Source organism: Electrophorus electricus, chromosome 7 (genome assembly GCF_013358815.1).
Source record: "Electrophorus electricus isolate fEleEle1 chromosome 7, fEleEle1.pri, whole genome shotgun sequence".
Classification (NCBI taxonomy): Eukaryota; Metazoa; Chordata; class Actinopteri; order Gymnotiformes; family Gymnotidae; genus Electrophorus; species Electrophorus electricus.
This window is the reverse complement of record NC_049541.1, coordinates 21,661,609-21,687,239: the sequence shown is the minus strand read 5'-3', so window position 1 is coordinate 21,687,239 and position 25,631 is coordinate 21,661,609. Positions and strand designations below refer to the sequence as shown.

Genomic DNA, 25,631 nt, shown 5'->3' with positions numbered 1-25,631 from the left:
ATCTTGACTTTTGTATAGCTGCATTAATTTTGAGTGGCCCCATGAAATGGAATAATACACACACACACACACACACACACACACATGTAAGACTTTTCAAAGAGGCAGGATCTGGGTCTAATGTGAAGGAGACTTCTGTTTCCAGTTCAAGTCTAAAGAATAATTGCTCCTTTTTGACATTTTGTGGTTTAATTCTGGATTAGTCGGCCTCGCCAGCACATAGGTCTGTCGTTCAGTTTCTCTTAGAATGAATGAGAGTAACGTTGGCCAATTTTCATGATGCCAGTTTCTCTGAAGTCTGGATGTCGGGGTTTGTTTTGATGTTAATGCAGACATGTTGAACGATGTCACTGAAACTGAAACGTCCCATCCGTCTGCATCCTCCCCCTGAAACTGATCTGTCTACACCTGAGGACACAGTCTCCTGTCTCTGCCCTAAAACATCCCAACATACTTCACTATACTTCACAAACTCTCCAAATCCTTAGTGTTATCACAGTGAAACACTGAAAATACTTTACACCATTCTTATCAAATGAAACTCGCATCAAAACTCTACACAAACATCATATAAGTTTCTATAACAAACTGCTTGTTTACACTTCACTAAAATACCTTTTATTTACCCAGGAGAGAAAATCTCAGAGATTAAAATCTGTTGTTAGAGAGTCCTGGTCAAGAGAGCAGTAAACACACGATACAGAAGATAAAACACATCATAAACACCAGCAGACGTCTAAGTCCACTTTAACACTGTCCCCTCCTTACCTTTAATGAATAATGGATCGAGGTCCTGGAGTTGTTACAGTATTTCTATAAGGAATTCCAGTCGTCAGGACTGTACCTATAATCCAATTTATTAATTTAGTTCATCAAATGTAATTATACTTAATCTAGATGGAGCCAGATTCTGTAGTGGTGTGTTGAGTGGAGTGGTATTGACATTCTCACCACACAGATCAACTACACTGATAACAGATGTCCATATTGCACTAACAAAAGAACACACCTGCTCTGTTAGCTGTAAACATAACTGGACACACATACAGCAGAGGTCTTCCTTTAAAGAACTGGCTTTAGGATTCAATACAAAGGAACATTCAGTAGTTTTTAGGGCTGAATAAGAAACTGAAGATTACATTTTTTCCCACATTTTACCTTTGCAATGCTGAAGCAATCAACTGATTTGATGTTAATTAAATAAAAAGTAAAAAAAAAATCACAGATTATTTTGATACATTTATTTGTGTATTTCTCATACATACATTTTTTGATTCATTAAAAATGTACCTGTTGGAAATACACTTAAAAGCAGTACTCTACTGAGGTGTAGCACACTGACCTGACTACAGACATCCCTTGGGACTGAGGAACAGGATGCATGAGACGTTCACACAACATACTCGCAAATAATGCCAGGAACTGATAACTACAGGATCTCTTACATAAGAACAGCAAGGTTTCACTATTAACGTTCCTACTGTTGTTAAAGTAGGAACCAATGTGAGGGTAAACCTCGGTTCATATAAATACCTTAGTGCTAGTGTCACAGTCATAGGAGTTTAGCTCCAACCTGATATCCCTGAACCACAAGCTGAACCAAACCAAAGCTAAAGCTCTCTAGAAAGCAGTGTTCAGTTTTGGTGGTTGTGTTGCTGTTCCTCTCCACACCTCGGCTCTAGAGGAGCAGGGGCTTGTGGCGTGGTGCAGGGGGCAGACGGCAGCGTTTCCTGCTGGGGACTCCTGCAAGGTGAAATCAGCACTGGAAGGAAAGCTTTGTTTTGTAGCAGGGCTCTGGGGCTGGATGGACTCCTCCTGGAGCTCCTGGAGCTCCTGGAGCTCTGTCTGGACAGCTGAAAGGACAGCTCCCTCCTCCTCATCCTGTGGGCCGGCGACCCGCTACGCAGCTTCCTGGCGTCCGTTCCTGACTGGCTATCTGCACAGGTCGCCTCCTCTCCACTGTGGAGCTCGTCCGGAGCATCCGGCTCCGCAGCTGAGCTGGTGCTGAGCTCGTGGAGGTCGGCTTCACAAACCACCTCCATCTGGACGCTGGCATGAGAAGTCGAGTGCGTGTCTGAGTTGGAAGCGTCGACACTCTGAACCTCCTGCACCGTGGACAGCGAGTTCAGCACAGGGGGCGAGGCGTGGGCATGGGTTGCCACACCCACTTCCGGCCTGTGGTGGGGGTGTTGGTCCGGGACGAAGGAGAAGAAGCTGGAGATGGCGCTGTTGTGGCGTTTGAGAGACGGCCGTGCGTGCAGGTCCAGCGGCTCTTGTACGCTCAGCAGGCGACGCATGTTGGCCAGAACTGAGCCCGAGTGACCCAGCTCCTGGGTACTGATATCCTCACCCTGCAGTAACTCAGAGAGCCTACAAGACAAACATCAGGAGTCTATCTGTGATAGGGTGCAGTGTGTGTGTGTTTGTGTGCATGGCCACTCTGTGTGTCTGCGTGTGCATGTGTGTGTGTGTGTGTGATCCTCTAGCTCACCCCATGTCAGTAGTGGAGCCCAGGAAAGACGGAATGCAGTAATCGGCAGCAGCCAGCGTGTAGGGGGGGCGCACGTCAGGCTCATTCCAGTAAATATCTTTAGTCATGGGGGGCAGATTCATATGCATGTCATCTACGGCCATCATCGACACCTACAGCAACACAGACAAACTCACACCAGCCCTTCAGAACATAACTTACAGCGACACAGATACACTCACACCAGCCCTTCAGAACATCACTTACAGCGACACAGATACACTCACACCAGCCCTTCAGAACACCACTTACAGCGACAGATACACACTCACACCAGCCCTTCAGAACACCACTTACAGCGACACAAACACACTTACACTCACACCAGCCCTTCAGAACATCACTTACAGCGACACAGATACACTCACACCAGCCCTTCAGAACACCACTTACAGCGACAGATACACACTCACACCAGCCCTTCAGAACATCACTTACAGCGACACAAACACACTTACACTCACACCAGCCCTTCAGAACATCACTTACAGCGACACAGATACACTCACACCAGCCCTTCAGAACACCACTTACAGCGACAGATACACACTCACACCAGCCCTTCAGAACATCACTTACAGCGACACAAACACACTTACACTCACACCAGCCCTTCAGAACATCACTTACAGCGACACAGATACACTCACACCAGCCCTTCAGAACACCACTTACAGCGACAGATACACACTCACACCAGCCCTTCAGAACATCACTTACAGCGACACAAACACACTTACACTCACACCAGCCCTTCAGAACATCACTTACAGCGACACAGATACACTCACATCAGCCCTTCAGAACATCACTTACAGCGACAGATACACACTCACACTCACACCAGCCCTTCACAACATGGCCTGAACGTACAGCGCTTATACAGTACTGGACCAAATATGATGGCTGGTTAAAGGCTTTGGTTAGATCTGATGCTAACTTCACCCTGCCTGCGAGGCGAATGCTAACAACACCCTGCCTACGAGGCTGATGTAGGAGGAACATGCCAGCTCTGTACACGCTAACAGACATCTACTGCTGGCTGTGTGCGAACACAGACACAGATCAAAGCCACTGGACACCAGTCTCTGTGACAAAGCACAACTCTACGCTGCAACTCTGCTACTGTCCGAGACACATTAATACCTCAGCGAGCCATCGTCCATTCACATGTCTGCCATCACGACTAACCTGCAGGTTTCTATCGATGCACCAGTTGGATTCAAAGTCATCATCATCTTCCCCAAATGGATTTATGAGTTGCTCTGCCACCTGACACAGACAGATGCTTTAACCGAAGGCATGTGTAGATCAGAGCATGCGAGATACACGGTATACATTTACCCTGCTGATGATGTCACAGTTTTAATATGTCATTTCTGCGTGCACAGTATTTTTAGGTAGGCATATGTGTGTGTGTGTGTGTGTGTGTGTGTGTGTGTGTGTGTGTGTGTGTGTCTGTGTAAATAGTGTCTTAGATAAGGTCCCCTCAGAACAAAGGTTGTCCAGCAAAGGTTGATCCCAGACACACTAATACTAATCAGACATCTACTTAACCACTCATAACTTCTCAGTCTTTCTTTATCTAACTACAACAGAGTATGAATGAACCAATGACATGTGTGCTTTCAGACCTTCAGCCAACCAGAATAGAAGAAAAACTGCAGCAGGGTGAAGATTGGCACGTAGAGGTCGACCTCGTGACCTGGGTACTCCTGGGTGGGGTCCAAAAACTGTCGACCAATGATGCAGGCTGAGAAGAATGTGTAGACAGCCAGGGTTACAACCTAGTGAGAGAGAGAGAGAGAGAGAGAGAGAGAGAGAGAGAGAGAGAGAGAGAGAGAGATAGATAGATAGATAGATAGATAGATAGATAGATAGATAGATAGATAGATAGATAGATAGATAGATAGAGATAGATAGATAGATAGATAGATAGATAGATAGATAGATAGATAGATAGATAGATAGATAGATAGATAGATAGATCTTAATTTCCTTAATATTGCAAAGGTTCATTCATGTTATTTATTTATTTATTTTTTATAATACTGATAATACTGATCTGGTGATACTGTAAATGAATAAGATTAAACCAATAAAGCTAAACTGAACTGGACTAAACTGAACTGAGCTGAACTAAACAGAACTGTCTTCCATGAAAGGTTCTGTTTATCTGCATGTTGTTTCCTTTAAGTTCTCCCCCCCCAACCTCAAAATGATCCCCCTACACACAGTTTTATCATGTCATTACTATTACAGACCAGGTTAAAATTAAGTCAAAATCAGGATTTCAGAAACTAAGTGGAAATAGGGAGAGAGAGAGCAAACAGATGGCAGGCAACTTCTGATCCATTTCTTAAAGAAAGCAGGTGAATATGTTGTTGCAACGTAAGCCAATCAGCGTCTGGGGTGAATGTTGGGGGCGGGGCCAACACCTGTGCCGGAGACCAAATGTAGTACCACGCCTCCCAACATCTCTCTCTGACTGATGCTGAACAACGATAATGAGGTATAATGTTGCACAGGACAGGACAATGTGTGTTTGTGTGTGTGTGTGTGTGTGTGTGTGTGTGTGTGTGTGTGTGAGTGAGAGAGAGAGAGAGAGAGAGCGAGCAAGAGAGAGAGAGAGAGAGAAACCCTCACCTGGGTGTAGACTAGGGGGATCCCAACCCAGTCATATAAAAATAAAGTGGTACACCCTGTCCTGTACCTGTTCAGCTCCTGAACGCATGCACACACACACACACACACACACACACACACACACACACACACACACACACACACACACACACACACACACATACACATACACACACAATCAATCAGTCAGACAAGTAGTTGCATCTACTCATATTCCAGGCTAATGTTAAAGTGCTGACATCTCCTTCCTGAAATAACACTTCAGATTGTTCACTACTCATCTGACTTTAGGCCATCAAGGGTCAACACATTCCTCCCATCTCAACCTGACTGACATTAATCTGGCTCACAGTTCCCTCACGACACCTGCTGAGACCCTCTCAGATACTCCGAGCGATGCGTCATCGGGTAGAATCTCCTCGGGATGTCTGAGCCACATGTGAACCTTCCACGAGGTTTGATCAACTCTGGGACAGGAACAGTCACGCTCTTGGAAAGCAGTCTGTGTTTGAACAGCACAGTCGTTAAGGTGCTGTAGCACAGCTGAAATTCACGATTCAATCTGACTCTCATTACCGCAGCGCAAACGGATCACTGCAGCACTGCTGAATCTGTATAAACTTTAAATTAAGTACAATACGGCCAGGCGGAGACCTGTTTGCCATCAGTGTGTTTTTCATTACCTCCTAATGACAAAGCCCTTTCAGACAGAGTGAAAACCAAACAAAGATATGGCAGCACAAGATTTAGAATCTGTAGATTTATAATAACTGTGACTGTAAGGGAGCTTTGGAAGGTGGCGGTAGAGTCTTACACTGACAATGGCCTGGAGGTCCACGTTGTCCTGGATACGGCCCTCCTCCCGCGCCTTGGATGCCAGGTTGGTGAACCACACCGCTGGGATCCAGGATTTGAAGTGTGGAGAGTTGAGGTTCTCAAAAACTTTCCTCTCCTCTGGTGTCATGAATCCTGAGAGAAGAGTCAGACAGCAAAAATCTCCTCACAATCTGACTCAATGATAGAGAATTTTTACTATGTCGCAATCAGACACAACTGTACATCTGAAGTGTTTGTTATGTTGACTCTGTAGCTATCAGACCCATCTGTACATCTTATGCACAGACAACTCTACTCAAGGATGTCTATCTAAGTTCACACACAAACACTCTCTACACAGGATGCTTTTCGCTAAGGTAATAAAAGCACCATGACACAACTATGTTTTAACAAGGTGGAATTGAAGGATTTTAGCTAATTATTTCAAGTCAAATATAATCTGAACTATGAAACAGAAACCACATAAATGCACAATGGAATCAAAATAATATTCATTATAAGGATCCATTTTCTCGTCATAACCACATTTGTTTTATTTTCGTGAATTTTCAGGGGTGACATTTTCTGTGGTGATTTTGCTTTGTTAGGAACCTTGGGACACATTCAGAATCCAAAGCCAAACTCGCTCGTTGGCTTTGCTGAAATGGAACGTGGAGGACACGCGCGCGCGTTTTTCCGCGAGACGGGACTGACCCATCCACTTCCTGTCATCTTCAGAGACTCCGCTTCTTCGGCTCATGCCACAGCGTCACGAGACAGTCGTGCTTCAGAGTTTAGCCCTCGGATCTACTGGATCGGATCAGATCAGATAATCGCGGGAACACTAGCAAGTCACTGAATTACCGGTCAGTGCGCTACAGTGGTCTAGAGGTCACGATTTTAACTCGGATACGTTTCGGTGAAAAAACAAACAAAAACGGTGCGTTACCAAGGACAACACACCGAATTCTTATTAACATCAAAGGACAAGCTTGTACCAGTGTCAGTGTGCAAGTGCATAGTCCTAACGCGCTTTCCTGGAAGGTTCTAGATGGCGGTGCTGTCGCCAGGCGCGGCTTCCGCTCACCTGCCTCCACCACGTGGTCGATGGTGGGGAAGCGCTTGCAGACGGCAGTGCTGATGGAGCGGAAGACGAGCAGCGATATGAGGTTGACGTAGCGCATCAGCGTGCGCCTCAGCAGCCGACCCTGCTCGTCCTGGCCGTGTACGCGGCTCGAGATGAGTACCATGAGCCGGTCCGGCCACGGCATGTTCATGAACTTATTCCACCAGTGATTCACCACCAGAGTGACGTAGAAGCCTGCGGGGGGCAGAGACAGCAGAGACTAGGCCCAAGAAGAAAAGCACGAGACCATCGGACGTTTACAGAAGCTGGCGTGTGATAATCGGTCTGGCATGAATATATGGGAGGTTTTATTGGAAAAAACAAATCCACAGACATTAAGACACCGAAACATGGAGAAAGTCTTGCAAGAGGAAACAATCATCAACAACCTCTGAATTGCTTATTAATTATTAAAACTGACTAAAAGAACAGTACGCCATGTTATCTACAGACAAATGATTACAAAGGAATTTTTAAAGAAGAGTTAACCTGCCGCCTGCAACGCCAGCGTGCCGCCACCAGGGGGAAACCGCGCGCCGCGAACTAACCCGTACTCATTAAGGTGATCACGCACGGGGGGCGCATGTTTATAGATTATAGATTTTATAGATTATCTACCCGAGAGTTACAGATGATGGATGGTTTTGGACGTGTGTAAATATGTGCATGACAGGTCAAAATAAAGCTCTACTAGTCAGGACATTTAAAAACTTACTACACTTGTGCATAGTCAAAGATTCAAACCCACGTTATGACAAATCGGTATCGGTCAGACAGTAAATTATTTCACTGATGTTTACAGCCGATTCAATAATTCATTTCAGTAAACGTTCAATAATCTGTCTCGTAGTGTGTTACAATTAGCATATGGCAATCTGGAGACATTCAACCGTGCCATACATAAGTCACTTACATACCTACAGCCCACGATGTGTGGGTTGGGTTTTTACTGCGGATGGACTTTATAGTGAGCAATTCACAGTTATTAGACTGCAGTGGGACAGTGATGATGAGAGAACACCACTGAGCCCTGATCTGAGACAGCTACACGTGTTCCTCCAGGACAGCATGGAGGCCTATTAATGGGCTACACCACGCAAAGAAACGTGACGGCGGTGCTCTGCCTCTGCACGACCAAGCGTTAGAGTTTCTGCCCTCAGCGGGAAAAACGGATTACTGTCTTAACATTCAGTCTTCTGTCACTCTGCAGACATACAGGACATGTGCGTTAGTCATAGTCTCCTGCTTATGGCATAGTAGACCTTCCTTCTGATGACCATCTGTTTCTATCGTTATTTGTTTGTGAAGGCGATGGAAACCATTATCTTTAACTTGTTTCCAAAACTTCCCAAAGCTCTGTGCCAGCACCAGATGACCAGTGTCCGTCTGATAACGTCTCTACAGCAGGCAGGCATCATAAATCTCACACAGCAAAAACGGCGAACGTCCCCCTTACCAAGGACAAAGGTGACAGGGATTTGTTCGGCGTATTTGTCACAGTACAGGGACAACTTCTCAAAGAGTCTCTTCTGGGGATCGGCGAGCGCCCATCTAGACACGCCAGAGAAGTGCCATCAGAGACGCGCGCGCAAGCGCAGGATGCGACTCATGCACCATCTCACTGAGATGCCATCAGAGTGCGCATGTGCCACACACGACACCAAAACCCTACAAAGGCCTCCTTCCTTTCTTTGTTTGTGTGTGTGTGTGTCTTGGTTCTTATGTGCCACTTCTATTTACAAGATCAAATCAGAACAGAATATAATACAAATTAATACAGTTCCGAAACAAGGAGCTCCAACATCTAACCTGGCATCTTAAAACCACTGTGAGCGTAACCGGCAGCTTGAGGAACAGCCCAAGTTCACCTTTCACCAGTCTGGTAATTACTCATACTGGTGGGACTTGTGCGTCTAGGGGAATATCATTAACGTAGTCTGTAGGCGTTACCTGTATACGAGGCTGAGCATGCTGTACAGTAGCGCAAAAACCACAAACTCCCGGTAAAGGAGTTTGTAAATACTTCCTTTCCATCGCAGTAATAATCGGTGGAACCCGAAGAAGGTGGCGTTGGCGACTTTGCTGGAGTACGTAACAGTCATTTTAGGAGAGTCCTAGTTGGTGTGCGTGCAGGATCGCTCAGGGCTCGGGGAAGGACGTTTGATTTGTCCAAACGTCCACGGCGCAGTGAGGACATCCTGTACCAGAAATACCCCGGGACCACGCGGTTATTTGGGAAGCGAGTCGAGAGCAAACCTGTTTGCCAAATTTAGAAACCCGTCAGACTGAAAGATGCGCTTCTGTGAGCACGCGCGCAATAGACTAAGCAATGCTCGTGCTGCCAGAGTTAAATTTATCTCTCTGATTACGCACTCAGATGGAAACTTTCAGCATGTTGCGACATGCAGTTATAACCCTCCATTCTCAACACACTTCCACTCACCTGAGGGTTTTGCGCCCATGCAGTGCAGTGGCAACAACTAGATAGATTCCTCTATATATATATATATATATATATATATATATATATATATAGAGAGAGAGAGAGAGAGAGAGAGAGAGAGAGAGAGAGAGAGAGAGAGAGAGAGAGACCCATTTTATATATATATATATATATATATATATATATATATATATATATATATATATATATATATATATATATATATATATATATATAGACCAATGATGAATGGCTAACCAAAATGGCAACAGAGGGCTGTAGATCCCAGCCACACTACAACAGTTCCTATCTGTTTGTTAGAATATGCTGAATCTTTCTAATAAATGTAGGTGGGGATTTTACGCTCCAAACGCAGACTAATTTACTCGCCAGTTTAATACGAACAGCTGCTATAAGCATAAGTCTGTTCAGCTGAGATGCTTTAAACGGCAAACGTGCACAGTGTGCATCTTCGTGTTTAGGTCCACAGTTTTTGTCCCAGTAGCACCTTGGTAGTCCGAGCGGCCGGTGGGACGTGAGCTTGCGCCTCCGTTTGCACCTCCATAACGGGTGTAGGCACACGATGGCGCTGTTGCATGGTGAATAAAGTCTCCAGTGGTTACGCAACACAGGACCAACCGTTTATTGGATTCCTTCATCATTCTGTAATTGCTTTCTTTAATGCGTTTAATCAGTAGATTAATTGTACTACTGTCGGGGATGTGACTTTAAAAACTACACACTCCCGGCCATACTGGTGAACTGCGCGTGCACGCTGGAGCGGTTCTCGCCCATGCACGCGCGCGCGCGCCGAGAAGAGAAGAGAAGAGAAGAAAGGAGCAGGTGTGCGACGGAAGTGGTAGCGTGGACCGCGCGTATCTGGGTCGATCATCCTCGTAGTGACTGCTACCCTCCGGAGGCTTGTGTACCTCGAAGGCGGATGATCCACGGAGGACAGGAGAGAACGGATTAACGGATATTTCTGTATATATTTTTATCGACTGAATTGTGGTGTTTTGAAAGGAGAATTAAAGGCTGCGCGCCCTCCCGTCTGGAAGGTATGCCGATCCGTGGAGTAGGTTAAGCGCGCGCTCCCTGGCCTGCGTCGTTCTTGCCGGCCGTCCGGCCGGGCGGATGCACCTGCGCCTTCCCGGTGTCGTTGTGCGTCTAGCTACGTGGCGAGCTGCCTGCACGCAGGGTTGGGGATATTGCACACGACTGTTAATGTGGTTTTAATTCAGCGGGTTTTTAGAGGTGGTTGTGAAGTTATTAATTGATGTATTAATTGTGAACGTCGCCCTGTGCTAGAACGGGTACGTCGTGGGATATGCGTTAGGTGCATGGGTGGCGCAATAGCGCATCACCCTTCCCTGTTCGTCTGCACGGTGGCTACGTAGCAGAATTGTGCAGACTTAACAGTAGGTCATCTAGTCGCTGGGACCCTTAGCTACCTAAGCAGCGAGCTAGCGCAGTGCCTTTGGTTCCGACACGGCATTGCTGTCACTGATGGGGTACTACGTGTGCCGCCACGGTATCGTCTTAGCAGCTGGGTCGGTGAACCTGTCACACACACGGGCCGTGTCTGGGCAAAGCGCCTATTCGTAACGTGTTGTTAAGTGTCTCTGCTGTGTGCTTCAGGAGGCCGGCCTCTAACCCTAGATGGGTCCTCGTAAACGGGACATGCCCACAGGCCTACACGGGCGTCTTGTTGGGTTACTGGTTGGGAATCTCCGCCCACGGGGACTGCTGGGAACTGCTGTCCTGTGTAAGGCTTCCTGTGCAGTTAGTTTTTAGTCTTTATTTTAATTTAGCTTTCGCTGAACAAAACTGTTCCTCCATATTTAGTTAGCTAACCACATAACTATGATATGCTTAAATTATATTATTTAAAATGATTGACATTGCATGTGATGTTAAACTTGCATAAAACTAATATATTTATATCTTATTTATATATCCAATATTTCTAATATCTAATCTTTACATCTTAATTAAATATTGTTTAGTAACTAAACAAACTAATATCAGAAGTCGCTGCTGTTTTGTATGCTGTGTTGAACGGCTCTCAAGTGAGATCAGATCTTTGGAGCAGGACGACACCCGACCCATCTTTGTGGTGAACACGGGAGCTCTGTGCAGCTCTGTCCCAGTGTCTGTTCTCTACTGGTGTTCCTGGTCATGTGGGGGACTGAGCTGTGGCATTTCATCCAAACACAAAAGTGACCAGTTTTTCACTTTATGGAGAAAATTGCTGATCACAGTTCCAGCAACCACAGCACATGGAAGGTGATTTTGGAAATGGCTGTCTCCTGACTCCCATCACACTCATTGGCCAGCTGTGGAAGGGGAGGTCTCCTGACTCCGGCCCCATCCTCCACACCATTGGTCAGCTGGGGTAGGGGCAGTCCCCTGACTCCGACCCCTGTCCTCGAAAGCATGGGTCAACCTGTGCAGTCTCATTTAAGGTTTGAGTTCTTCTTTAGCTGCAGTAAGGGACTGTTTGATAACACTAAACTACAGACTTTGCCCACTGAAGTTAATCTGGCATAGCCATTAGAGGAAAAACCCTCAGCAGTGCTGTGTTGGCAGTTTATGACGTATGGACTCAGCTTCCAGGGAGTGAGTGCACTGTAGTAAAAGATGCAGCGGTAGTCAAAGTTGCGATGAACCACGCAGTGTTTCCATAGAAACGAGGCATTTCGGACAGAGGTCCTTCATCTGTGGTTCAACAGTGCTTCTGAAATTCCAGGACGTGAAACCAAAGCAGTTTCACGCCAGCACTAGCCAGAGGACTGGTTACTTTAATTCCACACTGTTTTTTAAAATCCAATCAGTGATTTTCTTTATCCTTAAGTTTCCTAATTTCATTGCTACCGTAGCAACAACTGGCAATGCTTTGCCGCTGGAAACGTCAGATCCTTGATTCTGATGGTCTCAAGATCAGTAAGCCTTGCCCTGGATCACAGCTGATCACATCTCATGTAAGAGGTCCAACAACCAACAACTCCTGCATTCTTACTGCAAGTGTGTTTTTAATCTTTAGAATTGTAAAGAGTGGAGTGTTTTCAGACCTAGACTGTGAAGACTTGTGTGTGTATGTGTGTGTGTGTGTGTGTGTATGTGTATGTATGTGTGTGTGTGTATGTGTGTGTGTGTATGTGTGTGTGTGTATGTGTGTGTGTGTATGTGTGTGTGTGTATGTGTGTGTGTGTATGTGTGTGTGTGTATGTATGTGTGTGTGTGTATGTGTGTGTGTGTATGTGTATGTGTGTGTGTGTGTGTGTGTCTGTGCACCCCCGCATGCACATGCATATGTAGATAGGGTTACACTTCTGCTACCTGAAAGTTACACTAATAAGAACGTTGTTCTTTGTCAGAAGGAGGTGAGGACTGGTATGGTTGGGCCCTAGCAATGAATCGAGCTTGTCTTTATCTGGGCTTCAGGAGACCAACCGGCACTTGGGATCGTTGTGGTCATGGGCTTGGACTCGTGTGCTCTCTCTATACGCCTGTGCGAATGATTTACTGTCTAAGGAAGGATGAGCACGTTTGTTTGTTTTTGTTTGTTTATCAGGTTTAGTTTTGCAACACATTTTCTCAGTGTTTCCTAGTGAGTTCTAATCTTGAAGTGGTGAGTGGAAATAATCCTCTTAAACAGATCAATAATTCATTCCAGGTTGAAGGATGTTGTCACCTGCCACCTGGTCTCCACTGTCCTTCCCATCTAAATTACTCCCAACGTTCGTTCAGAGTTTGGCTTATTTAGAAAGTTTCTAAATTTCAAATTATACAGTAGTTGTCTTACATTTTTTGGTGCTTATGTGACATTTAAGTGAAATGCCTTAATTGTTCTCATTTATATGAAACTATTGTGTTTTTATGTTCACCTCTACCATCCAGTCTACTGTTTGTGTCTCTTCTCAGAAATCTTTGTGTGTGTGGCTGTGGTGTTATTAAAGTATTAGAACATTGAACTCTGCTAAATTCAGAGTTTTGTGGTTTGTTTTGCTTTGTACTGGTTTTCGATTATGAAAACATGATAATTACCTTGTACCCAGGAATCATGTCTGTCAAAACGTTAGTGCTTTCACCTCCTTTCTGCTGAGGCCCATCATACCCATGCCGGTGGATTAGACCGTGTTTTCACAAGTCCCTCAGCCAAGCTGAGAGTATGTTTCCTACCATTTTTAGGGATGCAGTGTTTTTTTTAACTGGTGACGGCTGTGATCCATACAGGATGCAGTGAGATCTCTGCTGGACGTGATGCAGCACTGACTTTGCTGTTGCATGCAAGGTTTGGCTTCATCGTCTGCAGACCGCTGTATGGGGAATGCGTGCAGGGGGCGGGCCTGTTTGATGGGATCTCTGTGCTGGTGATGATTCAGCATTCCTGCACTTGCCTTGACACTCTCTCCCCTCGCTGTCTCCCCACACTTAAACACTGACTTAAATAATACTGACATAAATACACACTTAAATAATATGCACTTAAATCCCTACTTAAAAATAGTTAAATAATACTGACTCGCTTAATACTCCCTTATATAATACGCACATAAATGAAGGGTAGGGCCCATTGTTCAGCCAGTCCCCTCAGCGCTGACACTATTCGTCTGCCGAACCTCATATATTTTCAGTACTCTCTGACATTTGAGGATGCCTCTCTGCTGGCCTTTTAATTACGTTTTTAAATTCAGGATGTTGTTCACTGCGGGTTTTCATAACAGTTTCTATGTGTGACAGGCGGGAAAATCGACTCGGAAGAGCCGAAAGGGGAAAAAAATCACGAGTAAGCATTTGCATTGGTTCTCTGTGGTGCTGCCTGAACTGGTTTTGCATACATGGAGAAACTGGTTAGACTATACTGAGGTTGTTTTTTAAATTGCCGTTTCCAAACACATGGACGCTGAGTGTGGTTGGTGTGGTAACGTGTCTCCTCTGTCAACAGCTTTAGCTGTGGTGTCAGAGGGTGGGACTGGCACCCAGCCAAAGTCCTGCCTGTTACCATAGCAGCCATTTACAGGCTCTTAGGTGCTGTCATCCAACGTTAGTCGGCGTAACCTTTGGAATGAAAAGATATATGAAAAGGGTGTGACTGTGGCTTCAGAATGTGTGTCGCCTGTGCGCTGAAACACACCCACCTGCTGTCCTTATTTGAATGTTTAATGCTGACAGCATTGAAAGTAAATCATGAGTTTGAAGGGAAAGTTTCTGTTTTTTTAGTGGTGTGATGGAGCTGTACATCAGACAATCTTTTATTTCTCACATTAGTTCCGCTGCTTTGTTTTTTTGTGAGTCTCGGGAATGTAGCTTTTATGTCCGTGCTCATCTGCCTTCGGCTTTCTGCGTGTTCTTGTGTCTAGGAGTGGAATCCAGGAACAGATGTCGATGGGGTTTCAATTCCTCCCCCTGCATTGCTGAACCATGTCTCCCACATTCCACACCCACCCATCAGAATGGTACGCGCTGTCTGTCTGATGCTGTCTGTTGTGATGGGCCATGGATCAGCCCAGTTTAGTAAAGTGCAGTGTGTGGTTGTCTTGGTAACCCGTGTGTCAGATGTTGGTCTATGTTAGCATGTCCAGCAGCAATGTGCTGGCCAGAGGCTCCACGGGGCGTCTCTGTGTCCACCTGAAGTGGTCCTAAGTCCACCTGTTTCTTGTCCTGTGTCAGATCAGCGTGTTATGACTCTGAGGCTATGGCCAGTGAACCCCTCGAAGGTTTTCATGAGGTCAATCTGGCGTCACCCACCACTCCGGACCTGCATGGCATCGCCGAGCCCCGACCAGCAAAACCGGCCGCGCCACCGAGCTCCTTATACCGTACCCACTCCCTGACCTCTACCCCCTGCCCTCCCAATGCTCTCTATGCTGACCAGTTGCCCACCCAGCCAGTGTACCCGGCCCCCCGTCACCTAGCCAACGAGGACCCTCACAATGGCAGGTAAGAACAGGTGTATTCTGCCAGCAGACCTCTGACATACGCCTGAGGGAAATGTCCACACCTGATGATGTGCGACCAGATGAAATACTGTTGTGTTCAGAGAGTGGACTCTCATCAGGAGCAGATAACACAGCATCAATGGCTGTGTGTGTGTGTGTGTGTGTGTGTGTGTGTGTGTGTGTGTGTGTGTGTGGGGGGGTTTATTCCACAGTGTTCCGGGACTGGAGGCAGTTTCCTCAGGCGCCGCCTCTCATGAGGCGGGGTCAGTTGAGGATGGTGCCCCATTGGGTGATGAGGGAGAGGATCCGTTGGCTCTGAGCACAGACAGCCTATCACGGCTCAGGAGTCCCTCTGTCATGGAAGTGAGAGAGAAAGGCTATGAGAGGCTGAGAGAGGAGCTCGCCAAAGCACAGCGGGTAAGACCTTGGACCTCTTCCTCCTCTACTCCTCTACACCTCCTCTACTCCTCTACACCTCTTCTCCTCTTCCTGTACTCCTCCACACCTCCTCTCCTCCTCCTACTCATCTACACCTCCTCTCCTCTTCCTGTACTCCTGCACACCTCCTCTACTCCTCTTCTCCTCCTACTCATCTACACCTCCTCCCCTCCTCTCCTCTTCTACTGCTGACCATCACATCTGTAGTTTCAGCTGCACTTGTGTGTGCCTGTATGTTCACAGTTCACAGGTAGAGAATGAATCTCTCGTTTCATTGCTTGTGTGTGTGATGGAATCCTTGTTTCTGGAGTAGGTAAGCAAGAATAGTGACCTGAAAGTGACCAAGTGGCCACATGAGCTTCAAGAACGTCTTAAACTTTTCATAAACTTCATGGCTATGTTAACACTCACTCACTCACGTTTAGCCAGCTGCTGGTTGAAGTTTCTCCACAAGGAGGTGCTTGAAGTGCATTATTGAAAGGGAGGAAACTGGCATGAAGCCACACCAGCACGATCTGACAAACACGTGTGTTTGTACTTGTACACTGTGTGTCAGAGTCTTCACACACACTCCGTGTGAGTGCGCAGACGCATGGTACGTGTGACACTACAGCTGCTGCACTACAACAGTCATTAACGGGAAGTGTTCACCTGACCGTAGGCCTCAGAAAACCTGAGACTAAAACCAAAAAGAAATAAGATGACATTTATTCCCATCGAGTTAATTCAGCTTGGTAGTGAAAGATTTCAGTGTGTTCTTGCTGTATTAACCAATCAGGAAACTCCTCTACAGGGAGGCCCAGTACGCAGGAGTGAAGGATAAATGTGTAAGTGATGGAAGAAGGAGGAAGTTTCTTTGCTGTTTTGTTTTTTTGCGCTCTTCTTTCTAACTTGTTTATATGGTTACTGGCATATGTGTTAGCATCTACAGATCAAGTGCATTAGATCATATGTCCAGATTTTATAAAGGTCTCATGTTCAATTGGAACGTCTGTGGGTGTGCTGAGCTGTATTGTCATGTTCAGTACACATTAATTAAATTCAGTACATCTAAATAAATTCAACAATTTACTATTAATTGTTACTATTAACACGAGACACACAATTATTTTAAATAAATGTATTAACCAAATACATTCCTCAATTCAGTCGGCCGATTAATCGACCGCCATGCCACAGCCCTACCCAATAGCTGATCAATCAACCCCACGCACCACTTCTGAAGTTCCCACACATCACTCCACTGCTGCTCTCCCTCATTGGCTGCCAGTAGCTGCACACATCAGATTTAAAACCTTGATGCTTGCCTACAAAGCCAAAAATGGACCAGCCCCATCATATATGAGGTTAGTGGTCAAAGCCCGATCCGTATATTGAGAACTTCAAACGTCAAGTATGGCTCATCTTGAATGACCAGTCTCATCGTAGACAAGCATGGAGACTATTCTCTGTCCTACTCCCAGGTGGTGGAATGAACATCCACTTGCTGTCCAGACAGCAGAGTCCCTCGCAGTCTTCAAATGCAGACTGAAGACCCATCTATTTGTGAAATATTTAAATGACCACTGATCCTGCATCTATGTTGAGTAGCTATAACTCTAGTACTTATTGTAGGGTATTGTTTATTATTGCCTTTATAATTACCTGAGATTGTGTTTTACACAGCATTGATGCTGTATTTCTACAATATTCTAGTTCATTGGTATATTGTACTCTGACCTACTGTACTGTACTAGGATGTATTCTATGAGTAAATGACAAAGCACTTTTGTAGCTCTGCTAAATGCGTCTGCTAAATGCCATAAATGTAAATGTAGATGAACTGTTTAAGAAATGTGACAAACTCAGAATTTAAGACAAAAAAATCCAGTGTGGGAATCCCCTCGTAAGCCTTTTTAATAACTGACATTTTTTCAAGTTTAAATATGGCCTTGCATTCTGACACATCTGTATTGTGTGGGGGGGGTGGGGGGTGGGGTGATCTGTAATGTGTGCTTTTGTTTGGGAGGCTTGAAAAATCTGTGTTGTGTAGGGGTGATGTGTGTGTGTGTGTGTGTGTGTGTGTGTGTTGTGGGGGGGATGATCTGTATTGTGAGGTGCGTGTGGTTGATCTGTATTGTGTGTGTGTGTGTGTCTGTGTGTGTGGGTGGGTGTTTGTGCTTCTCCCAGTTGTGAGCACCAGTGTCCAGTTTCAAGTGTCCATTACCGTAATGAGCAGATGTCAGCTGTGTAGTCCAGCACTGTGTGGGGGTGAAATGTACTGTGTGTGTGTGTCTGTGTGGTTGGGGGGTCAGGGATCTGTACTGTGTGTCTGTCTGTGTGTGTGTGGGGGTGATCTGTAGTGCATGTGGAGGGGAGGGGGGGAGGGAGAGAAGCAGAGAAAGTGGTGTGGGTGTGAGGATGCAAAGGAGGCCCTCACGCACGCGCACACACACTCACGCACGCGCACACACACTCACACGCGCGCGCGCACACACACACACACACACACACACACATACATACTCTCTGGACCTACAAAACCACATACATGGATCCCACCAGTGTAGCCTGCAACCTGGATGCCCTGCGCATAATGACCTCTCACTGACCTTTACCTTGACCCTTACCCTAACCCAACTCCAGAGTGGGCGTTCTCCTCATTCGGGTTCCTTCCTCGTTAATGAGGTATATCTTAACTACGTGGTCCGTGCAGTGCTGCAGGTGTTAGCTGCTCTGAGCCCTAAGTTGGCCAAGTGACTCTGGATATCAAAAGACCCTCAAACTGCTGCTGGTGTGTCCTGGACTTTTATGGTGCTTTTATGTTTGTTTTTTATTGTTTTGGATAATTCTTGTTTTTTATTGGTATTTAGTCAAAGGTGAAATAAGTGATAGTCAAATTTGTTGACTACTAGAAGTGTACGTGCAAGCCTGCGTGCGTATTAGTGGTGTTTCACTGCATCTGTAGACGTGTCTGAAAGTGTGGGCAGACAGTTCTCTACAGACAAACCTGTAATTTAGTGTGTGTGAAAGCACAGAATTAGTGCCACAGGAGTGTGTGGAGTTCTTCAGTAGATTGCAGTACTTAAATCACTGAATAAATCACTGAACTGTGTCTGTGTGCCACAGTTCTTCTGTTTGTTTAGCAGACACACTTGTGCAGAGAAACTTGTTAATAGTGAGGTTTCCTTGTGTTGTGGGCTCTTCTGCACGTAGCTTGATCACATGCTTGTACTTTTCATTTGTGTGTGTTTTCATCAACCCCTCCCCCCCCCATGTTTTTGTTCAATCATTCTGTTCATCCATTCATTTTGTTTTCTTTTTGTTCATTTTTGTTTATTGTATGTTGCCTGAAGGAACTAAAATTAAAAGACGAGGAATGTGAGAGACTTTCTAAAGTCAGGGACCAGCTGGGGCAGGAGCTGGAGGAACTGACTGCCAGCCTGTTCGAGGTTGGTTCCCACGGGTTTGGTTTCTACATGTACAAAAAGGCAATACAAACACAAGTGTGCTTTTAGTGTGTTTAATGGGCATTTACACGACGTCATACAAGAACGCCAGACACAGAGCCGGTCGCTAGCAACACAGCACATCTGCAGCGTGTAATGATGATGTAACTGGCCTTTAATGTGGTTGGTTTTACTTAATCAGACACTTCCCCACCAACAATATGGAACTAATTTACTAATCCATGCTAATTGGATGTCTTTTTTCTGCTTTGACTCCCATGTCTGCATGCAGCAAAAACAAAACAAAAGCAAATGTGTCTCTTCGCTTGACTTTGCCATCAACACCAGTAGTGTCGGTGGCACCTGAGTGAGCAAAGCCGCTGTCCTTTAAACAACAACGAGTATGATGGGGAATAAGGAGAGCTGAATGTTCTGGCCCCATGTGTGTGGATATCGTGGTAATGGACACTGTGGATGTGCTGAGAGTCTGCTCGAGTAGCTCCGTCTCTGAGTTCTTCAGTGTGTCTTTATCGTGGGGGTCTTCTTCATGGACCCCCCCCCCCCAACCTTACGTTCTTCCTCATCCTGTCCTGCTCCCTGTCCTTCTGCGTCCTAGCTGCCGTCGGTAGGCGTGTTACTAACATGTTCCTGTTGTTGTGCAGTGCTCTGAGGTAGCTTCGCTTGCTTACGGTGCTTAGGGTGGAGGACGGGGGAGGGGCACAGGGTTGATCCGGGGCTGTGATCCAGCTCTCTGATCCGGGGCTGTGATCCAGCTCTCTGATCCGGGGCTGTGATCAGGGGCTGCGATCCGGGGCTCTGATGGGACTCTGTACCCACAGGAGGCTCACAAGATGGTGCGTGAGGCGAACCTGAAGCAGGCCACCGCGGAGAAGCAACTACAGGAAGCCCTTGGGAAGGTGAGGACCAGTATGGAGACCAGGAGCACGGCTGGGGTTGCACTGTTGGGTTGTCCGTTTTAGCAGGACAGTCACGTCTGCACTTTCTTCAGGTTCATCTGGTTGGCATTTCTGATTTTCTTTGGCAGGATTTCCCGAACATTTCCGAGTTACGTTAAGTTGAATTATATGTGTTGATGTGACCCCTGCCAGTCATACTGAGGCGACAGCAGACTGGACGAGTAGATCGCCAACAGCAAGGAGTGTTTACACTTGCATAGTTAATGACTGTAGTACCATCCATTAGGGTACATTGTTCAGTTTAAACTAAAACTTAGACTTAAACCAAGAAATTCTTTACACTGGCCGCTGTCAGTAAATGCTGACCAGGTCACAAAGGCCCCTTGGGTACTGATCCTCTGACAAACCCAACCGTGAAGCTCTTCCATCCTGTCTGTCTCCCTTCCTCCTGGCAGATCGACGTGATGCAGGCTGAGGTTGTGGCCCTGAAGACGCTGGTGTTGTCCACGTCCCCTACCTCGCCATGCAAGGAGCTGCCGTCGGGCTCCAAGGCCCCGTTCAGAAAGGGCCACACACGCAACAAGAGTACCAGCAGTGCGGTGATGGGTAGCCATCAACAGGAGCTCGGCGCCCAGCACACCATCGGGCACGACAGCAGAGAGGCACGATTCCCCTCACCACCCCCACTGCCCCCCAACACACATAACAGCCCTTATGTGATTAGCCACTGACTCCCATTTCAAGTAGCTGCTTTGTGGTGTGTGTCTCTGGGACTGTGTGTGTGTGCGCACGCGCGTGTGTGTGTAGGTGGATTCCCTTCTCTTCAGTGAGTTTAAGGCCTGGAAAGAGGATCCTACTTTAGACAGGAGCTGCTCTTTCCTGGACCGGATCTACAGGGAGGACATTTACCCATGCCTCACCTTCTGCAAGAGTGAGGTGTGTGTGTGTGTGTGTGTGTGTGTGTGTGTGTGTGTGTGTGTGTGTGCAAGAAAGTGTCCCATAATATCAATAGATGTGCTGTGCATGTCTTTGGCTAATGTGACACGTTTCACTTTAGAGCTTCCTGACACATTCTGTTGAGCAGAGCTATGTGCACTGCCCCCATGTGGCTATACCAAGACACTGCCGCCGTGTATTTCCTGCTTGGTCACCACGGCAGTTTTTCCAATGTTTTAATATACATATGTACAGTAAATGCCCCTGAAACTGTTTATGCAAATGCTTATGAATTCAGAAAGAACCAATATGCATGTCTTTATATATACATGCACAAAATATTCAGAAGTTACCTGTCAATTTATAAAACAGGCCATTTATTAAAGAGGACACTGGGAACAATGGAATAACAAGACAAGTAACCATCAGTAAACTTCTGACTGCATACAACTGACCGAGAGGCGAGAGCAGGTGTAGTTCAGTAATATAAGAAAAGGCTTTTATCAGTAAAAAAGGAGCTTCAGTCATGTGAGGGTTAAAGCGCCTAGGCGAGGCCCTTGGGAATCAGGTGTTCCTCATCTTGTCTTTTCCTGGCGGCGGTAGCTGGGCTCGGCCATCCTGGAGGCGGTGGAGCAGAACACGCTGAGTGTGGAGCCGGTGGGATTTCAGCCCCTGCCTGTGGTAAAGGCCTCTGCACTGGAGTGTGGAGGACCCAAGTGAGTACAGGGAGGGCTCACTTTGGAAACTTCATTAACTTTTGTGATCTGATGACATAAACTGCATGCAGAGTGAGTCTGGAATGCATTTGAGGTGTATGAACAGACCAGGTGGGTCTGGGTTGGACCAGGTTAATACCCCTGAATGCTTTTTCTCTTCTGTGAGACTGATCTGTGTTTGGCCCCTTATTCTGTCCCACATTCTGGTCCATATTCTTTAAATATCAAGGTGGGGTATTTTTTTAAGAATATAGTTACAGATTTGATGAGACCCATTTTCAGTGAAGCATTTTGGCCTTTTAAAGAACAGGGAGAATGATGATTCCTAGTGCAGAGGGCTCGTCACCAGGCCACAGTCGCCATGGTTTCACATTGTGTGGGTCAGATGTCGTGTGACACTCGTGAGTGGGAGCTTATTAGTGCTCGTGTGTAAACGTGATCAACTTCCTCTTGAGTCGTCTCTGTGGTTTAGTGTTTGCCGGGCTGCCGCTTGTCTGCGTTTTCCCCTCTCTTCTCTTGCTTTATTTCTTTCTTTCCTCTGTTATGTTCTTCACGTTCAAATCGGCACCCCCTAGTGACAGGTCAGAAATAGTCACATAAGTGAACATTGCACTTGCGCTTGTACTCGCTCTCGCGCTCGCCTTCCTGTCCCTTCATCATTCCTCATGGACACTTTTATTAGAGTTAGATTTTCCTTTCTTCCCACACGAGTGTGAATTTGAGAGGCAGATATGATTAGCTTGTTGCTGTGTGTTAGTAGTGTATGTGCAGAATAAATACATGCATACCTTGCTGAATTGCTTTTACCTTCAGGTACACAGTTTTAAAGATGATGTTTAGATTTGAATTTGAAAAGTAAAAAAGACCTGTCCCTGTATGACCTGTCTTTGTAAGGCCTCTCCCTGTATGACCTGTCTTTGTAAGGCCTCTCCCTGTATGACCTGTCTTTGTATGGCCTGTCCCTGTATGGCCTGTCTTTGTATGACCTGTCTTTGTATGACCTGTCCCTGTATGACCTGTCCCTGTATGACCTGTCCCTGTATGACCTGTCTTTGTAAGACCTGTCCCTGTATGACCTGTCTTTGTAAGGCCTCTCCCTGTATGACCTGTCTTTGTAAGGCCTCTCCCTGTATGACCTGTCTTTGTATGGCCTGTCCCTGTATGACCTGTCTTTGTATGGCCTGTCCCTGTATGACCTGTCTTTGTATGGCCTGTCCCTGTATGACCTGTCTTTGTATGGCCTGTCCCTGTATGACCTGTCTTTGTATGGCCTGTCCCTGTATGACCTGTCTTTGTAAGGCCTGTCCCTGTATGACCTGTCTTTGTAAGGCCTGTCCCTGTATGACCTGTCTTTGTATGGCCTGTCCCTGTATGACCTGTCTTTGTATGGCCTGTCCCTGTATGACCTGTCTTTGTATGGCCTGTCCCTGTATGACCTGTCTTTGTATGGCCTGTCCCTGTATGACCTGTCTTTGTATGGCCTGTCCCTGTATGACCTGTCTTTGTATGGCCTGTCTTTGTATGGCCTGTCTTTGTATGGCCTGTCCCTGTATGGCCTGTCCCTGTATGGCCTGTCCCTGTATGGCCTGTCCCTGTAAGGCCTGTCTCTGTAAGGCCTGTCTTTGTATAAGCTGTCTTTGTAAGGCCTGTCCCTGTATGACCTTTTCCCCATCTGCAGGAAGTGTGCTCTCAGTGGTCAGACTAAATCCTGCAAACACAGGATCAAACTGGGAGACTCCAGCAGCTACTACTATGTGTCCCCGTTCTGTCGCTATCGGGTGAGTGTTACCGTAAACTCAGACGGTCCCACTAAGCCGTGTGTGTCTGGTGGCACCCACTCGCTATAAAGCAGTAACATTATCTGTCTGAAGACTTACGTTTGTGTTTGTAAAACGGGTCTTTCTTTTCCATCATCGCTGTAGATGTTACAAGACTTTTCCCTAAAACTAACTTATCCCCCAAACTACACCTCACTGATCCCCAAAGCCACAAACCATTGTTCCCCCGAGTACAGATGACTGAGCTCTTCTTGGAGTCCCGTCCCTGGGCCCAGAGAGGTGGCCCGTGTTGGGCACGTTTTGCGTCTCCGTTGTTGGAGTGAGTGTGTTTTGTTCTCTGTGTCTTAGATCACATCTGTGTGTAACTTCTTCACCTACATTCGCTACATCCATCAAGGACTGGTCAAACAGCAGGATGGTAAGCACATGTCGCGCGCACACACACACACACACACACACACACACACACACACTCCTACTCATACTCTCACTCTCTCTCATTTATGCACACACATGCGCACACATACTTCTGCTGTATGATATACTTTTTACAGCCAGATCAGTGTGTGATGCTGCTTCAGTGACAATAAAATCTCCCTGTAATTAAAATATTCTGGTAAATGAGAGTCTGTGAACAGCCGGTCAATGATGCCCCTCTTATTGGTGGACGTTTAAAGATTTGAGCTGCTTTACCGTATGCAGTTTGATAATGCACTGAAGCTTTAAAGGAGAAACGGAGATCTGGTACTGAGGATGAGCTTTCCTGTGGCTCACCGATGTGTTTGGGAAACTTCTCTTCGTTTTTTTACATAACAATGCTGTTTCAAGAAATGGTGAATGCCAAATGCTGGGTGTGCGTGTCTCGATCCGCGCTCGCTCACACAGCTGTGCTGGGTGTTTGTGTTTCCACGCAGCAGAGCAGATGTTCTGGGAAGTGACACAGCTGAGGAAGGAGATGTCCCTGGCCAAGCTGGGCTACTACAGAGACGAGCTGTGAGCTGCACGCGACCCATGACCCCCAACCCGCGACTAGGGGAGACGGCAGGGAGCGGCTCTTTCTTCCCCTCATCACCTCGCCGCTGCGTGGCACTTCAGCGTGTGCATGCGTGTGTGTGTGTGTGTGTGTGTGTGTGTGTGTGTGTGTGTGTGATCAGCCTGTGGTATATGTGGCCCCTGTCCTATAATACAATACACTACTGATGTTAACTTGATTTCATTATGTGCGACAATTGGGGACTGAAGGAAGAAAATGTCTGTGCTAGTTTCGGAGTAACATTCAAGACTTTGAAACCTTTCACCCAGGAACATTCTAGACCACACCAGTAACATTCTCTTGAGCTCTGAGTTAATCCTAAGTGTAGATAACAGTGCGTTGCCGTGACGTGTGTTTGTGTGGAATGTGCCGTATATGTTATCAGGTGTTTTGTTTTTGTTTGGGTTTTTTCCCCACAATTCCTCCCAGATCAAGCTTACTCGCTGTTGATTTTAGTGCCTTTCTGGAACACTGAATAAAATTGTATACCTCTGTAACAACAGTATATGCCAAGTCTTTGTCTTCATGTCAAACTCCTCTGCACTGTTCTATTGCTGTTACATACACTGAGAGATTTAATTTATTTAGGAAAAGAGATTATGAAATGCTGGTCCTTTTTGACCCGATGACATGTGTAGATGGTCCTTTCAGAATCCCGGTAACAGAAAGCCTGCTGGTGCGTTAGACGCAGCAGGGACAGGTCCTGTCTGTTCATTTAACGTGAGCATGCTTCATGGAGCCAAGGACACCCTCCATGGTTCTGTAGATGTCTCCATCTCTGCCTGGCCATAAAGAAAACTTCACATACAGCCCGGCCCGGACAGCAGGCGCCCCATCTGCACACAAATGGGTGCTCGCCTGCTCAGGTCATGTGACTGGATT

At 46.4% G+C, this 25,631-nt stretch overlaps 2 protein-coding genes across 8 annotated transcripts; one reads left to right on the top strand and one right to left on the bottom strand.

Annotated features, from left to right (window-relative positions):
- Positions 1–1,226: 1,226 nt before the first annotated feature.
- LOC113575805 (bestrophin-3) lies at positions 1,227–9,371 on the bottom strand. 3 transcript variants are annotated; one of them, XM_027007530.2, is made up of 9 exons: positions 9,069–9,371; positions 8,575–8,669; positions 7,080–7,313; positions 5,997–6,145; positions 5,177–5,254; positions 4,165–4,317; positions 3,722–3,802; positions 2,492–2,643; positions 1,227–2,370 (listed from the first exon to the last, which is right to left on the bottom strand). In XM_027007530.2, exons 1-9 carry the CDS (start codon positions 9,218–9,220, stop codon positions 1,635–1,637), a joined length of 1,830 nt encoding a protein of 609 aa, XP_026863331.2. In that variant the 5' UTR covers positions 9,221–9,371; the 3' UTR covers positions 1,227–1,634. The 3 variants fall into 3 exon arrangements, with proteins under 3 accessions (XP_026863331.2, XP_026863329.2, XP_026863332.2); XM_027007528.2 differs by having other exon boundaries at positions 5,991–6,145; positions 9,069–9,370; XM_027007531.2 differs by lacking the exon at positions 8,575–8,669 and having other exon boundaries at positions 5,991–6,145; positions 9,069–9,151.
- On the top strand, positions 7,321–25,254 carry rab3ip (RAB3A interacting protein (rabin3)). 5 transcript variants are annotated; one of them, XM_027007534.2, is made up of 12 exons: positions 7,321–7,680; positions 14,925–15,020; positions 15,235–15,504; positions 15,716–15,920; positions 19,277–19,372; positions 20,209–20,286; positions 20,742–20,948; positions 21,094–21,222; positions 21,826–21,938; positions 23,617–23,716; positions 24,065–24,134; positions 24,631–25,254. In XM_027007534.2, the coding sequence occupies exons 3-12, from the start codon at positions 15,260–15,262 to the stop codon at positions 24,711–24,713; spliced, it is 1,326 nt and encodes a 441-aa protein (XP_026863335.1). In that variant the 5' UTR covers positions 7,321–7,680; positions 14,925–15,020; positions 15,235–15,259; the 3' UTR covers positions 24,714–25,254. The 5 variants fall into 5 exon arrangements, with proteins under 5 accessions (XP_026863335.1, XP_026863337.1, XP_026863334.1 ...); XM_027007536.2 differs by lacking the exon at positions 7,321–7,680 and adding an exon at positions 10,274–10,619 and having other exon boundaries at positions 24,634–25,254; XM_027007533.2 differs by lacking the exon at positions 7,321–7,680 and adding an exon at positions 10,285–10,619.
- The last annotated feature ends 377 nt before the right edge of the window (positions 25,255–25,631 follow it).